This window comes from Gymnoscopelus braueri, assembly GCF_963280865.1.
Source record: "Gymnoscopelus braueri genome assembly, chromosome: 5".
In the NCBI taxonomy this organism is placed as follows: Eukaryota; Metazoa; Chordata; class Actinopteri; order Myctophiformes; family Myctophidae; genus Gymnoscopelus; species Gymnoscopelus braueri.
Window position 1 is genome coordinate 56,366,290 of NC_137606.1, and position 20,619 is coordinate 56,386,908.

The 20,619-nt window shown below is 41.3% G+C and overlaps 1 protein-coding gene across 1 annotated transcript; it reads right to left on the bottom strand.

Annotated features, from left to right (window-relative positions):
- Positions 1–5,480: 5,480 nt before the first annotated feature.
- LOC308086006 (microfibril-associated glycoprotein 4-like) lies at positions 5,481–19,857 on the bottom strand (the record flags this gene model as incomplete). Its single annotated transcript, XM_080429323.1, has 4 exons — positions 5,481–6,257; positions 17,258–17,299; positions 19,161–19,179; positions 19,729–19,857. The coding sequence occupies 4 exons, from the start codon at positions 19,855–19,857 to the stop codon at positions 5,575–5,577; spliced, it is 873 nt and encodes a 290-aa protein (XP_080285449.1). The 3' UTR covers positions 5,481–5,574.
- Positions 19,858–20,619: the final 762 nt, after the last annotated feature.

A 20,619-nucleotide genomic window follows, 5' to 3' on the forward strand; every position in this document is an offset into this window, starting at 1 on the left:
ACAGAGTGCCGCGCTATGGTACCTACCCAATTGCGTCATGGGCTGAATGTCATGATGCGCTCAACTAATGGTTTATGAAACGCATCTCTCTCTCTCTTCTCTCTCTCTCTCTCTCTCTCTCTCTCTCTCGCCAATTTGCAAATTTGTAGTTATAGTGGACAGTATTTGAAATTGAATTTTTCTATTTTCAAATGGTTTATTGGGGCTTTTTTCACCTCATACCAAGTGTCTCGTAGCCTACAACTGTAATACAAATAATTAAAGTAAATAATTTATGTAGCTATTCTTAATAATGAACAAAATGTGTAAAGTGTAGGCTACTGTTGTTAATAGCAGTGACTGAGACAACAGGCTGAAAAACAAAGCCAAGTGACAACTGTGTAAGTGAACGCAAGTGAGCTGCAACTGGTCGTGGCCCTCATCAAGTCACTTTTCGCCCAATGCGGCCCGGACCCCAAGACATGCACGTGCACACATAGACGTCAAAGGGGGCTTGATCCCCTGCCCTTTAATGCCTGTCGGTAAAAAGTGCCCTCCTCAAACCATGGATGCAGCATTTATAATGGTGACTCTCCTGAACTGGAATGCAGCCTTTTATGTTGCAAGAATGGCCCCTCTCCTCTATCTGTAAACTGTAGAAATCCCTGCGCGCGCCCGCTGGCCCGCACCTGCAGTAAAGCTTACTTAATTGAGCCCGGTGCCATGCAGTGCGCGCGCATAATTATAGCCGATCTACAAGCTCACAATGCCTCGCCATGCAACATATTGTTGCATGGCGGGGCGACTGATTGCCTCGGGGCGACTGATTGCCTCGTCACTCAAGGGTCCTTCTGGCCGATCCACACGGTCACGACTCTTTTCTGTTCTGGCCCCACAGTGGTGGAATGAACTTCCCACTGATGTTAGGACAGCAGAGTCACTGCCCATCTTTCACCGCAGGCTGAAAACCCACCTCTTCAGGAAACACTACCCTTCCTCTCTGCCTGGCCTACTTGTTATTAACTAGTTGTACGAACGCTTGTTTTCTATTGTTGTATTGTTTACTGGATCTTGTTTAGTCGATACACTTATTTGTTTTAGCTCATGCTCATTTGATTTAGCTATTTTGTCTCATCTGTTTAAGGAAATAGGTAGCTGATATATTGCACTTTTACCTTAGCGCTAGGTATTCTCTTGGTTGCTTGTTTTTGCAGAAAATGCACTAAAGACTTCTGGTGATTAGTAGTTTTCGTTCCCTACCTATGTTGAATACACTTATTGTAAGTCGCTTTGGATAAAAGCGTCTGCTAAATGACTGTAATGTAATGTGAGCTTGTAGATCTGCTATTTTCAAATGGCCGAAATGTATAGGGTTGAAGTGGTTAATAGTGGAGTAAAAGTACAATATTTGCCTCTGATATGTAGTTGAGTAGAAGTAAAATTACTTAAAATTGGAAGTACTCCTGTAAAGTAAAAGTACCTCAAATTGTACTTAAGTACAGTACTTGAGTAAATGTACTTACAGTGTAGGTACTTTACACCACTGGTCAGCAGTCAGTGTAATTTCACAATTTGCTTTTTGGGATTTTGATCGATCACAACACTTCTGACTGACACTTCTAGGTAATCAAGCAAATGCTTCATACCTAATAACAGCAACTGCTAATTGAACTTTGTTAATCAGTAATTCTAGGCTACTGGATTGTTTGGGGGGGCTGTTGTGCAACTTGTGGCTCTTCTTGCAAAGATTGTTTTTGTCAATGTATCTCATGATCAGGGCAACAAGGTTGTGTCCCACTGCTGTAGAGTAATACATGCTGAATTGCTTATATAGATCAGTGTATATCAACCTTTTTTGTGCCAAGGCACACCTGGCATAGCCAAAAAATCCCAGGGCACACCTAGATATACGGTATATATATATATATATATATATATAATTATATATATATATACGGTATATCTATATACACACACTAGGGGTGTGCCGACTAATTTCACAAAACGATACGATACGATACGCACTTTTTTTATCATGAAAATATATGGGGGAGAAAAAAAGCAAATGCAAACAAATATTTCTGTTTTTGCATTATTCAGACATGCAAACTTGTAGCTTTTCAGCTTCCACTAGCCGTTTTGAATCCAAATAGGGCAATAGTGTGACATCTGACCCGAAAAAAAACAGCATGTTGTCACCCTTTTCACCTCGGGGCTGTTTGCATGCCTGATTATTATTATTGTTTAAAAAAAAAAAAAAAAAAAAAAAAATCTTTTTTTTTTTTTTTTTTTTTCCAAAATGATATTTTTTCAAACCTTCTTCAAACGGCGCGGCACACCTCAGCAGTAGCCCCGGCCCAAAATTGGGACGTTTGCCAGGGTTGATATACACTGATATAGATCATCAGTGTGACAGCAGCAGACCCCCCCCCCCCCACCTGGCCCCAGTGACAGCCTGACAGGAAGGAAGAGCAGGTATAGTTGCATACAGTACATAGTTATCAGAAATTAACTGTGTATCTCTCTAAGTCCTTGTCACAACATTAACATTTCTATAGTTTATTTAACTACATATATATAATAATAATAATAATAATACCTGAGATTTATATAGCGCTTTTCTAATACTCAAAGTCGCTTTACAAGTTAAACTAAGTAGAGCAAAATAAAAACGGAACAACTTTAATAATAGAATACAGAGAATAAAGTTAAAAAGTTAAAAAGGCTGCAGAAGGCCAGGGAATAAAACCAACAAAAGTTGAATGGCAGTTGAAAAGGTGGTAGGAGATCAGGCTAGGTGGGAAAAGCAATTCTGAAGAGGTGGGTTTTGAGGGAGGTTTTGAACACGGCAAGGGTGGGGGCGGTTTTGATGTGAGGTGGGAGTGGGTTCCAGAGGGTGGGTGCTGCAACGGAGAATGCCCTATCACCCCAGGTGTGCTTGGTTTTTTTGGTGGGGAATTTGAGGAGGTTGGCATCGCCGGATCTGAGGGAACGGGTGGGGACGTGGTTGTGAAGGAGGTCGGAAATGTATTGGGGTGCCTGGTGGTTGAGGGCTTTGTAGGTGATGATGAGGATTTTGAAGTTGATTCTGTGTTTGACCGGGAGCCAGTGGAGGTCACGGAGGACTGGTGTGATGTGGTCTCTGGAGCGGGTGTGAGTGAGCAGGTGGGCGGCTGAGTTCTGTACATATTGAAGTTTATTGAGGGTTTTGGCAGTGATACCGTGGAGGATGCTGTTGCAGTAGTCTATCCGGGATGAGATGAAGGCATGAATGAGGGTTTCGGCAGCGGAAGATGTCAGGGAGGGACGGAGACGGGCAATGTTCCGGAGGTGAAAAAAGGCTATTTTAGTGATGTTTTTTATATGCGGGAGAAATGACAGGGTGGGGTCAAAAATTACACCAAGGTTGCGGATGTGGGGGGAGGTTTTAATGAGGGAGCCGTATATGTAGTTAAATAATGGATATCAAGTGACTAATATCACTGCGTAGATATTAGTCTGGAATCTCTGTGTGGGACCTGCATTTCCGTGGGGCAAATTCAAAAAATGCCTCTGTTGATAAACCCGCCACATATTTGCATACTGGGCCATGATTGGTCCCTCACAACTTCGAAGGGAGAGAAATCCAATCTCTATTGAGAGAGGCCAGACCTAATCTGCCAAGGACATTTTTTTTTTTTGCAATGGCAGATTCGTCTGGAGAGACCCCCTGTGACCGAACAAACTTGATGAGACATCTTCTATCATGATGAGAATATCTTAGACCTTGCATAGTTGCTGATGGAACAATGGAACAAGAACAATTCGAATCAAAACCATGATGTACCTGTACGTACATGATGAGTGATTAGATAAGGATAAAGGGCATAACTGAATGGAATGCCCTTTTTTATTTTTAAGTTTCACGCAGTGGTGGGAAAAGTACTCACATTTTCTACTTAGTAAGTAGAAGTATCAATCTGCAATGAAGAAATATTCTGTTACAAGTAAAAGGCCCATGTTCAAAATGTTACTTGAGTAAAAGAAAAAAAGTATTGGCATGTGATATTTGTTTTGTTTTGTTAAAAAAGTTAAAGTACTATATTCTGATCGTAATCACTGCGTTTGTTCGGTCACAGGGGTCTCTCCAGCTCTTTAGTAAACAGAATACAGTACATTTTCAGGTAGGTGACACAATTTAAGAGAGAGCACTGAAAATGCATTTTCTGTTTAATAAAGAGCTGGGAGATGGGAGACTCCTTTTACTGAACAAACACTCTATAGCAATGAGTACTATCAGAATATAGAGCTATTTGACTCTTATTTAAAAGATATTAATAAAATCTGCTATTTTCAAATAGCCTATAAAACGGGGCTAAAGTGGTTAATGTATGTTTTATAATTATAATGTAATAATGTATCTGCAAAGTAACTAGTAACTCAAGTTTTCAAATAATTGTAGTGGAGGAAAAGTAAAATATTTGCCTCTGAGATGTAGTGGAGTAGAAGTAAAAGTATAGACAATTGGAAATACTCCAGTAAAGTAAAAGTACCTAAAAATTGTACTTAAGCACAGTACTTGAGTAAATGTACTTAGTTACTTTACACCACTGCAGCCTGCCACGTGACCATTGCCTGCTCACCCCATGTCAGTCACTCCCACATGAATAAATATACCAGAGACATTCTTTCAATTACAATAAACTAAAAATCATTCCCACAATAGGAATGAAGTATCTGTATACTCTTGACCCAGAGCATATTTGTAACAGCAAGCTTATTTTGTAAAGGAGTCTCTATGCAAACCATACACTCTAAACACTTAGACCCTCTATACTTAAAACAGACTTATATAAACACAGTGTCTTTATTTATTAAGACACTTCATTATAACTGACGTAGGGTAGTTAGGGTAGTTATAATGTGCTGTTCTGCTGAGCTTAAAGGATTGAATTCATGAAGATTTGTTTGTTTTTGTCTCATTCATAAGCCAATAGTTTGATTACCGGCCGAAAGATGCCAATGTATCCGGTAGGAGACTCAAAATAGTCTCTTTGAGTCTCCTACCGGAAATACACCCGGTCATCAAATTATTGGCCCAGGAATTCATAAAAAATGTAAAAGAATTCCATTAATTCAATGCTTCATGGGGTGTGTATTTGATAAAAAAAAAAAGAAGTAATTTTTTGGGTGAACTACTCCTTTAATAATGCAGTATGACCAGCACTTGAAATACTTCATACACCTTGTTATAAGTTGTTATGCAAAATTATACACATTTATAACGAGTGTTATGAACCCATATCATGCATTGTAAATGTGATTATAATGCATTACAAACCCGACCTTTAAGTAAAGTGATTCCATATCTTTATTCATTCAACAGCTCGGATTATGTATTTATTTAAGAGTCCTGCCAGGTCACCACTGTACTATCTAATAGTAATATGTGATACAAAACAGATATCTACTGTATGAGTTTAGGATTAAACAGAGTCCCAAAGAGAATTTTTTTTTAATAATAATTCAAACCATGAAATAGAGTAAATATTGCATCATGCCTTTTATACCACGGCTGTGCTTTTCAAAAACATATGCATGTGAACCTAAACATGTCTAAGGAACACGTCTGATCTTCATCGCTACAGCCTTCAGGGAGTTTTGATGACCCCTCCAGTGTTTCCAGACTACACCTGTTGCAGAATGAGCCGTCTGTCCCCAAAGGTAAACACCATTGATGTTAGCATAGTGACAGGCAGTGTACCAAAATGCACCGTAATATTTACTTGCACAGTTCTCCTGTGTCCACGTGTCCTGATCTTTGTCAAAGGTTGAGAATTTCATTCCATCATGAGGGGTCAGTGAGTCTCCTGCTCCTCCATTCTGGAAGCCAGCAACCTGCAGCCTGTAGCCATCATCCTCAGAACCCACAGAGAAAGAGGAGTAAGAGGCAAACGCTGTGCTTCCCAAAAAGTCTTCCATGTCCACCCTCAGCTGATAAGTTGTGTTCTTGGTAAGGAGATGCATGTTCTCCAGTCCCAGCCAGTACTCGCCTGATGCGTCTCCAAACCCATCCTTGTACTGAGCCCAGTGTCTGTAGAAGTTCACAGTGCCGTCCACTCTTCTCTGGATGACCGTCCACTTCCCTCCATCCGTGTCCATGTCACAGTAGACCTTGGCAGGTGTAGTAGTGGGGTAGATGGTGTACACACCACTCTGCGTGGAGACGTTGTTGTAGATTTCCTCACAGTCGAGATCACAGCAAGCAGCAGAGTGGACTGTTACAGGCAGCAACAGATCTGCAACAACAAGTAAAGGTGACTCTCAACCAAACATACTACTTCAGACTAGGCCTACTTCAGATTACAACAGGCTGCTAGTCTGTTGGCAAAAGTTGGCATTTAGTTCAGCTCAAGCAGTCGGCCGACGGCACATTGTTTTGCACATAACTCTCCACACCAGGAGGCCGCAGTAGTTTGCAATACTGGTCTGCAACAGTGTGCCAGTGTTGCCAGGTCTGCTCATTATAAGCGACTTTGGGCTTCTTTTCCTGTAAGTCGCTTGTAAATAATCACAGTTGCCGGTTGCTTTTGTTTGGGCTTGTTTCTGAAGTGTAGTTGCTTATTTGGCCTTGCTTTCAATATTCTTTTTGAGAATAGCTAATGCAATAGGGCTCAAGTGGTGAAACAGGTCGCTTCTTTTGGGCTTGTTTTCATAGACCTTGTCGCTTCTTTCACTCACAGAATCTGGCAACACTCTCAGCTCGACCAAAACATGCACTATGGTAGCCTACTGCTTTGCTTTGGAGTGGATTGATCGGTATAGGAATTGAGAGTTGAGATTGAGAATATGGTAACTAGTTCAAATGTGCGACGGACAAATGCCTCTGGCTTATTCAGGTTTAACAACATTGGACTGTCAGAATACAGGAGATTTTTTTAGGGGGGGGGGGAGCTCAAAAGCATGTGTGAGAACCATGAAGACTCAACCCGCTAGTGCTGCAGAAAACTGGGACAGTTGTGTTTTCTCCACAACTAAAACCAAATAAAATACAGACGGAGAAATATATTGAAGTCAAATAACAAATGGAGGCAGCTAGCAGACACTTCATAATCAAATCATGTAGAGCGTTGAGGACTCCTGCGTTTTGTTTGTAGACATTAAAAACCTCACATATAAACTGCTACAAGGAGAGTAGTTTGCCAGCTTTCCTCTGTCATTTGTCTTTTAACTCATTCACTCATTTACGTGTGAAGTATAATCTGTGTGGCAACACCGTGGATTAAAGCCGTGGAGCAAAGCAAGCCTTTAGTGAGAATGTTAGGACAAAGGAGACATCAAATCCAAGGTGATAAGGTTAATTCTCTCCTTTCTTTATTTGTCGACAAGGAGAATCCAGAATGGTGACTGCAAGGGTCCAGGAACGCAGCACACCGCTACTCTCTGAACAACATGTTTATATACAGTAGATTCGAAAGAGACGCTGTTTAACAAGAGCTCCTCCTCTGTCTCTTATCAGCCAATCGGGAGCTGAACCGTCGTGGCCGGGCGGACAGCTACTGCGCATAATGTACTAAGATCACACAGTACATGGGAGTCAATTTAGCAATATCTAATTTCAGTACAGAACCATATTTCACAATGAAGTTTTGTTATTAGATTAATACTTTTTACAACATACACTTTAGAATGACACCAGGAATTACATTCTTATTCATCTGTAAACAATAGTTAACTTAAAAGACTTTAATGACACAGCATCCATTCATGTGAATACGTTTTACTTCTCCTGGCTTTTACCTATATTAAACCTACACAGGCCGTAGTTAAATACTTTTGTTCATTCTAACTTCAGTATATACTTTCACCAAGAGATAATAACATCATAGTAACATTGTGTTTTAAACCAGGTTCTAACTCCACTAGTAGCTCTGTTCCACAGAGCTCTGCTCTGTTCCACAGACATGTTAACTAGCTCCACAGGGTGGTGAGCCTCAAACGAAATGAATACAATGGGACAAAAGCTTTCTAGTCCAGGTGTCAACACATGCTTCTTTTGTTATCCAAAGTGAGGTGTTGTCTTTGTCCCTGAGCCCCCACCCTTCACCTGTCCTGCCTTTTGGGGAACATTGGCAGACTTCTATATTTTAACTAATTCTGTGTACTAATTAAATAAGTGGAGTTCTGGCTCATTTTAGGTATGATTATGGCTGGACGATATACTTCATAAACCCCTCTCGGAAGACTTATAACGTCTTCCGTAATTCAGAGCTCGGGCGAAAGAAGATATCTTTCAGCACAAAATCATAATCCAAACCTCTGACTGGAAAACAACCTGCAAAAACGATTAGTTTGTACCCCTCTTGATTGTAGAATGGTACCTATACAAAGCCACAAAATAAAACCAAAATACTTCATTAAAGAAACCAATTAATATCATTCAGAATCTGTACCTCAGTTCAACCTGCAAAAAGACATCATGAATACATTATGACATGTGGTTTACATAAGGGACTGCGCGCTTACAGAAGGACAATTTTCTGTTTTTTCTCCTCTTTTTTCGCTTAAACTAACAAACGCAATTCTTCTTCTTCCTGTATTTAGGAAATGTTCAGTCCTTGAAGCAAAAACTGTTCACAGCTTGGGGCAAGAAAAAGAAAAGGGGTTGAAATTGATGAAGATCTTTGTTATCTGCGTCAAAGGGCATAGGGTATGGGCGTGATGTGTCATTCTTCAAGAGACACACCAGCTTTCTGACACGTGCATGGAATCCCCTTGACCTGGACACCCGTTATCCTCTGTTTGTGGCCTCGATCTGTAGATTTGAAGGTTTACACTGCTTCTGTGAGGTCACACCCTGGGCTCCTGTAGAGCTGACTGGGGGAGGTAGAATCCCTTCCTGGTGTGTAGCTCACTTTGGCAGCAGAAACAGTGATGGGTAGAGGTTGTCTCATAACCGCTGTCATCTCCACCAACATGATTCGTTCGACCTCTCATCGACACCTGGTTCTGCAGCCTGAGTCCTCTGACAGCCGTTCCTCTCCTCAGCCGCTCTCCATCTATTAGCACGAGAACATTTGGGGAAAAACGTCCCTACTCTTTCCTAGAAAGTACAACATACACCTACCCACCTCAATACACACACACAAGAGGTGTTTCTCATTCACTCAATTTAGTTCATGCAAAGATATTAGTGTAGGTCATTAAAAACTCAAAATTAAATATTAATCTGGCCTATGAACTGGTCAATTTGTTCCAAAAAATACTATGTCCCAAAACTCCAATGTTTAAATGTTTCCCTTTATACCTCCCCTCTTGAGACATAAGGCAATACTATTGGACATTATGTCTCATCAAACCCCAGAAGATCAATAAAGAACTGAAGTTCTCCTGAAAAGAATGTCATACGGATGTGTTATATGTTACATTTCTCCACGGTTTCTCATTACTGACAACCATTTATCATTTGTGTATGCTCACCGAACCAGTTTACTGGATCTATCCCAATCCACACCTTACTGTGGAAATGGTTAAACAATTTAGTCCTAATTGTTACAATAGTTTTACACGAAATTCCTGTGACACTTTCCTATAGCAGGAAAGAAATACAAGTGTCAAAAAAGACCAACAGCATCTCCAGCTCCTTCCAACAATCCATCCTATACTAGGTTCAGAATTTTGTACAAATTTAGTCAACCACCTGAAAGCATATTAGACTCTAAGCTAAATCTCCAATTAGAATATGGACAGTGATCAGTATTATGTTTCAAAATAGGTAGAAAATGAAAGTTGCTGTTTTTTTTTTTTTTTTTTTTTTTCATCAAGCCATAGTCTGATCATGTCAAGTTCAACGGTGACTCAGGGTTTTCTTTTCTTGTCAACAACGGTTTATGTATTCCATCATTGCCCTACGTCACCTGTTCCAATATGTCCAGCCTCCATCACAGTCTAAAGTAATGTCTCTGTACTTTTCAAATGTTTCTAGCCATGTATCGTCTTGTCATCCATGCGGCAGGGAGCAATAACTGAAGTGGGTTGCCCGGATAGTGGACAATCTCGTGCATAATGATCCATCTGATAACATCTGTTACACCGCTTGCCCATGGCTCCAGACAAACGTTTGGACATCCGTCGTAGTCGATCTGCACCTTGCAGTGCAGGTACCGGGGGCACCCGTGGCACCAACTCAGACTCCTTCCATTGCATGTAAGGGGTGAGAGTCTGCTGTGGTGCAGACTGATAGCCACCTGGATGAAGGAATGTGGGGACCGGCCGTTGATAGACTGTGTGTACCTGTTGCACCACCCGGTCGACTCCCTGGGGTGAAGTCGGAACACCACTTTGCCTAGGACCAGAGACAGACGGCTTGAAACCTGGTGAGAACTGTGGGGTACCTTGAAGAGCTGGGGCTGACAGTGGAGCAATGGGGTTGACAGCCGGTGGTGTTTGGTTACACTGGCGCCAAGCATGTCCACGTTTCTGACAGATGTAGCACGGCCCTCTGAAGGGACCATCATGATGTCGTCGTAACGGCTGTGGGTTTGCTTGTCCGTCACCTATTTCCTGGACACCTGCTGTACCTCTGCTCTTCGGGTCTTGTCTCGCCAAATCAACCACTGCTCCAGCTCCCAGCCCATCTCCACTGTCACTGCAATGCCCTGTGTCCAGGGCTGACAATTGGTCGATAGGTTTCTCACCCGGTGGCGTAGTGGGATCAGAAGATGAAACGCTCTTCTCAGCTGGTTCTGGGTGCACCTGTGCGGTTGTCATCCTGGCTTGGTATCTCACATAAGCCTCATTTAATTTTTTACCCTTTTTGAAAAACAATTTAAACACTGTATTCTCCTTTGCCCCTGTGTCTGAGCAATCTTTCTGATATGCTCTGGCAAGCATTCCTAATGTGTCAATAATTTCTGGGTCGAATATGCTGTCTTGTGGCCAAGACCCATAAAAGTTTGGCCAATTATCCTCCCATTGTCCCAAAATCATATTGATCACGTCAATGAAAGAATTATTTTGTTGTAAGGAGTGCTCTGCTGCTGCCCTGATTCCATAATTGTAGATCAAATATCCAAATGATATTAAATCACAATTATTGTCACGTTACTTCAACCTCTATAGGTGTTCCCCTCTGGAATCAGATCTTACTTACAATATGGTTATTCTTTATCTAAAAATCACACACAAATCATAAATGTCTTGAGTCCACAACGGACCTCTGTCAGTACCTTAAGAACAGTTTTGAAGGAGTATTGATATGAGAATATTATAATACAAGTGTGACGTGTCTTTATCACTCAACACACATGTGAGTCAACCCAATAGTGTTGCTCATATATCCTAAGTATAACAGTATAGAACTATAAGTGTGTGTATGTATGAACGATAATTAAAGATTAAATTACTTCAAAAGCTTACTTGAACTGTCTCTTAATATTCCAAATCAAATATAAGACAAATGTTTGAATTTGTATAAATTTGTAAGTCTGGTCAATACATTACTTTAATCCCAGACATGAACCGTCCTCTATTAGCCAGGACTGGAAACAACTCGAATGTGACGCTCCCCTCCCACGGAAAGCTATTGATAGACATGAACGGATTAAATTAAAAAAAAATAATCATGCAGTACAGACAACCAACATTAACTCATGCAGTACAGACAAACAACATTAATCATGCATACTTAGACACCATAGAATACCAATAGGCTGAATAACTTGTTAGATAAAGACTGTTAAAAGAAGAGTTAACTCTATAAGTCAGAAATGTTAAAACACTAACGAGCACAAACCCTCCAAGCTTCTCATTCATACAGTGGAAATGCAACCTTCGTCTCGACCACTAGGTGGAGTCAGTCAAATGTTTGGACGTGTCAATCACTGGAAGGGGCGGTTTCATGAATACACACCACTCCCACTGGAAGACATGTCCCCACACACTAACCTAAATATATCTCTCAACCACCAGAGGGCGACAATCGACGAACTAAAATGAGAACACAATGTTCTGTAGTTCTGAGTTCTACCTTTGTGGCAGAAAACTACAACTCCCAAACTGTCTACTTGGGATAGAGATGGACACTTCCTGTTCAGACGTCATAACTAACGCTATGTACACAAAATAATTCAAGTGGGGATTATTTTTTACAAACAGTTAAAAAAATTAACAGATTCCAACTTACTTCTTTGAAAAAGATACTAATCACTAAATCTTCAATTATGTACACGGTCGTTCCGACGTTTATAGGAAAAACATCTTAAAACGTGCACTCAAAAACGGTGACCTATACTTTTACATTCAGTATGAGCGAATTCGTCAGTCTTAAAAATAGCCACTCTAGGCTTCACAAAAATCTTATAGTAGAATATCTGCTTCTAGCAGCCAGGAGACTGCGACTGCCTTTATCCAAAAACATCAGTCAAATAGCATAGAACAGCACCTCAGTAAAGAATTCAAACCAATACACCTCTGTACTAGTACAAATAAAATTAAGGTATTCTCAGTCTGTCAAAGTAATATATAGTATCGCTCAGCCAAACGGCCAATACACTAAAAAACTTTTAACTTAACACCCAACCTTAATTATCCTTTTTAACACTTCTTTTCCTCTTTATTATTATTATTATTTCACGTACTCAACACAATACTTTAGCACAAATCGAAATAATTAATCTACTCCTATGTATTTATTACATTTAACAATTATTTTCGTCCTTTTTTACACAACTACATTCAACAATCCAAAAGGATCATTTTCATTGTTTTTTAGGCCTATATAGTCACATCTATGTAATTTCAACACAAGTCCTTAGATAATAATTTCATACTATTTATGTCAGCTTAATCATCCCCTCACGACACATAAAACAATTGAAATGTGTCAAAAACGGATACCAACACGCCAATAAGTCATTTGTGTCACCACCACAAATATACCCATTGAAAAATGAATCATGGGAAAGTCATCTGCATCAACACTGCAAATAAATTCCCATTAAAGCCATTTGCATCAACACTGCAAATAAAGTCACATCAAAGCCATCTGCATCAACACTGCAAATAAACTCACATTAAAGCCATCTGCATCAACACTGCAAATAAACTCACATTAAAGCCATCTGCATCAACACTGCAAATAAACTCACATTAAAGCCATCTGCATCAACACTGCAAATAAACTCACATTAAAGCCATCTGCATCAACACTGCAAATAAACTCACATTAAAGCCATCTGCATCAACACTGCAAATAAACTCACATTATGTCTCATCTGCATCAACACTGCAAATAAACTCACATTAAAGAATGACTTCGAGTTTACGCGACCAGCGCATATGCCTAACTCATCCAACAACACTGCATCAACAATTCACATCACAACTAAGTGCTTCAATCACCGCAACAGACACATTCCTAACTCATCCAGCACAAGCCTACATCACAACACAAAGCATCAAACACATACTTGAGTACAGCTACCAACCGGCAAACCGAAACAACTTCACAGAACCATAAGTATGAACAATGGAAATACTACGAAATTAAATAAAGGCCACACCACTTCTGCACATGTATAATAGCAGCCAACCTTAAATTGACGAAATACACTGCTACCACGAAAGCAGAATAAACCGCAGAGAAGAGTTATTGTGACAATGTTATAAGTGAAAAGAAATAAGAAAATACAATTTAAACCACACACACCATAGCCGTGCTACTATGAATGCAGTAAAAACAGCATATAGAAACAATGGAAGTCGATTAGAAGAAAGAATTATATTAATGAAGCTATCCTAAAATATTACACGCATGTAAATGGCTTAAGGCACAATTCACCCAATATGAAGATTAGGTTTCCTGTGGCAAACGCCTTGCGAAAAAGCTCACAATATTTGTAGCCTACAAGCTGTGAAATAAATCATGAAAAGCCAATCAAAATAAAGAAACTACACCAAGATGTGTGAAAAGAAAAGAGAATAGGGGAAATAAAGCAGACGCATAACAAGCCTACAAAACAAAGGTCCCTAAAACTACAAAGCAAGATGGCCGAAAAACCCGCAAAACAATGGAGCTATAGCTTTTTAAAATCTGATCTCAGCACCAAACGTAATCACCAAAGGACAATTATCACACGCCGAAGCCCAACAAAATATGCTTCACCCGTGTGTCTAAGAAAGGCGAAAAAAAATGTTAGGCCTACTACAAATCCAATCGCCATTACCCACAAGATAATAACGGTTATAAGCAGCACACACAGTGTAGCCATGAATGGGACATGTAGAAATATACCCGAAAGACTCCGTGCTCCTGAAAATGCACAAAGACATTTCAAAGAAGCACTAACGACTAGCAACAGCTAGCAAGAAAGAAAAAAGAAAGGAGTCAGAAGAAAGACAGACATGAGCTGTGTTTTGACAAAGAGAGCATAATGGAAGAAAAAATGAGAAATAGCCAGCCAAATTGTCATGCAGAGAACTGTGTAACCTTAGTCACACCTAACAATAAGAGCATGTTTTAGTAGAAAAAACACAAAGTGTTTGCAGAGTCACTGTACAAGCCCCAACCATAAACGCAACGTATTTCGCCAGTATTCCTAGACAGAAACAAAACATCAATTCGCCAAAAACATTACCTACATACTTTTCAAATATAACCATACAGCGACACGATCACACTTTTTCCAAGGGAAAGGTCCGAGTATGATGGGACGTTGAATAACTCCCACTCTTCGCAACTCAAACAATGACTTCAAAGAAAGTATATATCTGCCGCTGAACTAAAAATCCTGCCTCTTAAGCCAACCGCACCTACATACAGTGGCACTTCTTACACATCTATCATAGACATTTTACGGGCTAAGTATCACACTAAGTATACCGCGCGCCTATGTCTCTGAACGCAATGCACCGCGCTCAGAGCTTATAACAGGGTCTACGTAAAAAATAAACATGGCATCCCAGACGCCACACATAAGCACTGAGTGTTGGCTCTGTACTCTCACGCTCAAAACTAATATCATTGATTGTCCGACTTCATACGTCAGTGCGTCGCAGTTCCCGAACGCATTTCGAGTACACACAATTTGCCACTAAACACTCCATACCATTATAACAACTCAAAGGATTAGGGAAGGGCAGCCGACGAGCAAGGTCCGACCTGTCGTGATCCCCCAGTTTCAATCTGCAGTATCAAGATACGCTGAAGTCATATAATATGAAAGTCCCTGCGTCCTATTCATGCGCATAACGAGCGTATCCTGTTACCAGATATATTGACCGCCTTACCAATGTAAAAACAAAACAAACAAAAACAAGCCGCATGAATCCTCTTAAGAAGACCCACCCAACTTGTCTATCGTACTCCAAAAGTACTCCTTTACCACCACGGATCCCCCTAAATCCCTACAGCCCCCCCAAAGGCAGCGTATCCACGAGCGTGCACACAAAATACAAGGTTCTTTAACGAATATCCCCTTAGAAAAAACCATCGTAAGGTTGTGGCTAAGCAACTCACCGTTTTGAGAAGAATTCAAACTCCACAGACCCACAATTAGTCCTCTCCAGCGGATAGTTAAAACCGTCTGCCGACATACGCCAATTGATGTATAATCTGTGTGGCAACACCGTGGATTAAAGCCGTGGAGCAAAGCAAGCCTTTAGTGAGAATGTTAGGACAAAGGAGACATCAAATCCAAGGTGATAAGGTTAATTCTCTCCTTTCTTTATTTGTCGACAAGGAGAATCCAGAATGGTGACTGCAAGGGTCCAGGAACGCAGCACACCGCTACTCTCTGAACAACATGTTTATATACAGTAGATTCGAAAGAGACGCTGTTTAACAAGAGCTCCTCCTCTGTCTCTTATCAGCCAATCGGGAGCTGAACCGTCGTGGCCGGGCGGACAGCTACTGCGCATAATGTACTAAGATCACACAGTACATGGGAGTCAATTTAGCAATATCTAATTTCAGTACAGAACCATATTTCACAATGAAGTTTTGTTATTAGATTAATACTTTTTACAACATACACTTTAGAATGACACCAGGAATTACATTCTTATTCATCTGTAAACAATAGTTAACTTAAAAGACTTTAATGACACAGCATCCATTCATGTGAATACGTTTTACTTCTCCTGGCTTTTACCTATATTAAACCTACACAGGCCGTAGTTAAATACTTTTGTTCATTCTAACTTCAGTATATACTTTCACCAAGAGATAATAACATCATAGTAACATTGTGTTTTAAACCAGGTTCTAACTCCACTAGTAGCTCTGTTCCACAGAGCTCTGCTCTGTTCCACAGACATGTTAACTAGCTCCACAGGGTGGTGAGCCTCAAACGAAATGAATACAATGGGACAAAAGCTTTCTAGTCCAGGTGTCAACACATGCTTCTTTTGTTATCCAAAGTGAGGTGTTGTCTTTGTCCCTGAGCCCCCACCCTTCACCTGTCCTGCCTTTTGGGGAACATTGGCAGACTTCTATATTTTAACTAATTCTGTGTACTAATTAAATAAGTGGAGTTCTGGCTCATTTTAGGTATGATTATGGCTGGACGATATACTTCACGTGTTTTACGTTCTTGGCAGGGTATGAGTTAACAGAGCAAATAGAGATCTTAGAATACCCAGTTCCCTATTTGCTGCAGAGTAAGCTGAGATATCTGGCTTTTGGAATAACAGTAAAACAGGTCGTCTGTGGCAAAGCGTTTTGTTTTAAATGTACAACTTTTCAGTGTCTGCTGACACAGTGCTGCTGTTGGCCTGCCCTGTGGCATTTAGGCTTGCTTTCTGCACCAGTAGTAGCAGACGAGAGGTCCACTCTACGGAGCCTGTCTGACCAAACACGCTAAACAGCCAATCAGGGGGCTCTACAGAGCCTTCACCCCCCCCTCTCCCCCCCCTCTTCACTACCCCACGGCTCTACCGGTCGGCCCAAAGACTGAACATGCTCGGTTTCTCATCGTCGCGTCGGTAGAGGTACCTCTACCCGACGGAATGACGGGATCCGACAACAGGTTGACGGCAGCAGGCACTTTCCAACGCTTTCCAATGCCGAGTCGGCCCAAAATCGGTGGGGTGGAGAGAATTAACACACACACACACAGGTCTGACCAGACAGGTCTGACCATGTTTCCTTTTTCTTTTTTCAGTAGGCGTGGCTTAGACCTGATCACAGGGGCCATTTAATAACGAATACCAGGCTTTCCTCCGAGGTGGAAAGTCTGGTGACGCGAGGTTAGAGAACGGGAGGTCGAAATAAAAAACTGTGTGTGTGTGTTTAAATTACCTTCCTCCAACTTGGTCTCAGTGCCGTTCACCTTGACAAACACTGCAGAGAAATATCACAGAAAAAGTTACGTTAAAACATAAAAAATTAATCTCAGCCTTTAAATCCCTTCCTTGGGATTTGTAATTGGTTATCTCTCAACTGACATAATAGTACATAATAGTTCAGTCATCTACTTGTAATAAAGACATGGATTTACGTTGTAAAAACATGGTCTGACTTTAATCAGTGTTAGTTTCATGTCTATGTTTATATCTAATTATCTAATTTTGATTCATATCAGGATTGCCTTTTCTACTGTACCACTCGTCCTAGGATATGATAACATCATAGAAAAGGTATAAAAAAAAAACGTCGGGCGAAATTCCCCTATAAGTCAACATAATGTTTACAAAACATACTGTACTTACTCATCAGTTCCTGCACTTGGGTCTGTATGGCAGACAGCTGGGCAAGGTGGGCTGAAATCAATACAACATTCATATGAAATCAATCATAAATACTCACAATTAGGTAATTAACATAAATTGAGGTGGACATTAACGTCTCCAAACAAAACGCAGGAGTCCGCACAAAACGCAGGAGTCCACACAAAACGCAGCGCTCCATATGATTTGAATATGAAGTGAAACGTGTCTGCTATACGCTCCATTTGTTATTTGACTTCATTGCACTGATTGAAATGATTTGTTTTAGGCATTGCGCTGAATTAATCAGTAATACATATTATACAGTAATACATACAATACAATACTGGTAGAACGCTCGGTAGAATCATCATTTACAGAGAAAGGAGGGGTGGGGGCGGGGGTCAGACGATGCTACTATCAAGGTGTTCAAGGGGTTAAACTATGTTCAGTTGTATTTTAAGGACAGGAATAATTTTAGGTTAGTTTTGAGTTTGGGTAGGGAGTCTTTAATGGGTTTTGGTAGGTCATTCCACATATGGTGGCATAGTAAGATGCATTTTTCCCCATGTTTGAGATGAATTTTGGGGGACTACGGTACTATTCAGCTACGGAGGCACATTTATTCCTAATAAGATCCTAATAAGATCGAGCTAGCATTAACAGCTGTACTTCTTTCAAACATAGCAAATGAGAACAATAACTGTACTACTGTACTAGCCTACTTCAAACACACACACACACACACACACACACACACACACACACACACACACACACACTGAGATGTACTGTAGCACACACACCTAGCTCCGTGCACATCCAACACACACAAAGGCAACATATTCAAGTGCATACACACACACAGCCCCTTCCAACGGCTACACCATGCAGCAAGGCTGACTCCTGTACTCTGTGCTCTGCTTTTATCCAATAAACCAACTTAAGGAACTTGTACTTGTCTGGACCTTCCAACTATGTTTCACACTTGTACAATATATTACAATGACATTCATAATGTTCTCAAATCTTGCATCAATGGCTAGGTGTGCTGTCATGCTCCTTTTTCAATCAATCACATTGCTTTGGTAAAGAAAAAATCCTGCAAACTAGAGACAACAGCTGCTTCGCTTGGGATCAAAATCAACTCTCATCAAAAACCAAGGTAATGCGTGTCAACAATAAGAACAACTCTCCAATAATCAATGACCAACATCAGCTAGAGGAGGTAGCCAGTTTTACATACCTAGGAAGCATAATTACTGTGGACGGAGGAACGGATGAGGATGTCAGTGCCATAATAGGAAAAGCAAGGACAATATTCAACATCTTAAATCAAATCTGAAAAGCAAAAGATATGACACATGACCAAACTGCAAATCTCCAACTCAAATGTCAAATCCACCCCACGCTACAGTTGCAAGATAACTACCAACATACTAAACAAAATACAGACATTCTTCGACGGCTGCCTCTGACGTCTTCTAAGAATCTACTGGCCTCTCCGATGCCAACCTGTGGGACCTCACTAGACAAGACACAATAGAAACACAAATCAGAAGGAGGGAATGGAACTGGATAGGTCACACACTTCGAAGACACAATAGATCAATCACAAAACATGCTCTAACATGGAACCTGCAAGGCAGGAGGAAGAGAGGAAGGCCTAGAGCAGGGGTAGGCAACTAGGTTCTATTTCATTCTTCCTGACTGCCAGATGCAGTGCTTAACACTGAATGATGTCCATCTCAAGCACGTGCAGGTCGAGTAATTAATATCAACAAAGTCAGCGGGTGTGACTGAACTAAGTTGTAGATTATTATTATTATTGTGATTGCCTGTTGAGTGTTTTCACTCATTACAGAGCTGATTTAAGTGTATATTATAATTGTTTCCCAATAAAAGTGCTTCCGCTTGTGGGTGATTTTCTTTTGTCTGTTCGCTTGTGGGAGTGTCTTTGCTCCACAGTCACTATATAAGTGTTCCCCAGTAAAGTGTGTACGCTTGGCGGTTGTTTTTTCTTTGTTGTATTGCCTCTGTTACAGAGTGCCTTCGCTCCAGTACCTCCTTAACCATGGCACATCCTTGCCGTGCCTGCATGGTACCACTGTTGGCCGACGATGGCCATGATGAATGCCCCAGGTGCCTGGGTGTGACACACTTAAGGAAGGGGCTAACTGAGGAGCAGTGCATGAATTGCAGCTTTAGGTCACGGGACCTAAAGCAGCAGTGTCTCCTTGGGTTCAATCCCCTCGCGTCGCGAGGTGTTAGTGACAGATGCCTCGCCCTCCGGGTGGGGTGCAGTATGGCAACACAGAGCTGTGAGGGGGTTCTGGACAAGACAAGAAATGGCACCACACCTAAATGTGCTCGAGCTGCGTGCTATATTTCTAGTACTTCAACACTTTGTACCACAGCTTAAGGGCAGGCATGTGCTTGTGCCGTCCGACAGTAAGTCAGCTGCCTACCACATAAACCGCCAAGGGGGCACCAGATCGACTCTGTCGTTACAGGTGGCACAGCGACTCCTCGTGTGGACTTTCCCTCACTTTTCCACTCTCTGAGGGCTATGTATCTGCCAGGGCCACAGAATGTGGTGGCAGACTTTCTGTCCCTGCAGAAGCCCCTCGGAGGAGTGGAGACTCCACCCAGAGGTAGTAGAGGACATTTGGCACAAATACGGCACAGCAGAGGTGGACCTGTTTGCCTTAGAGTCTACAACACACTGCCCTCTTTGGTTCTCCCTGATGGAGACATCTGCAGCCATGTGTATGGCCCCTGAGGGGCCGGACCCACTCCTGAGTCTGTGTGACCAGGCTGTGATCCAAACTGTTTTAGATGTGAGAGCACCTTCCACCAGGGACCTCTATGCCAACAGGTGGAAGATATTCTCACAATGGTGTGAGGTTAACAGAGAGGTCCCTGAGAGTTTCTCTGTGCAAATTATACTGCGTT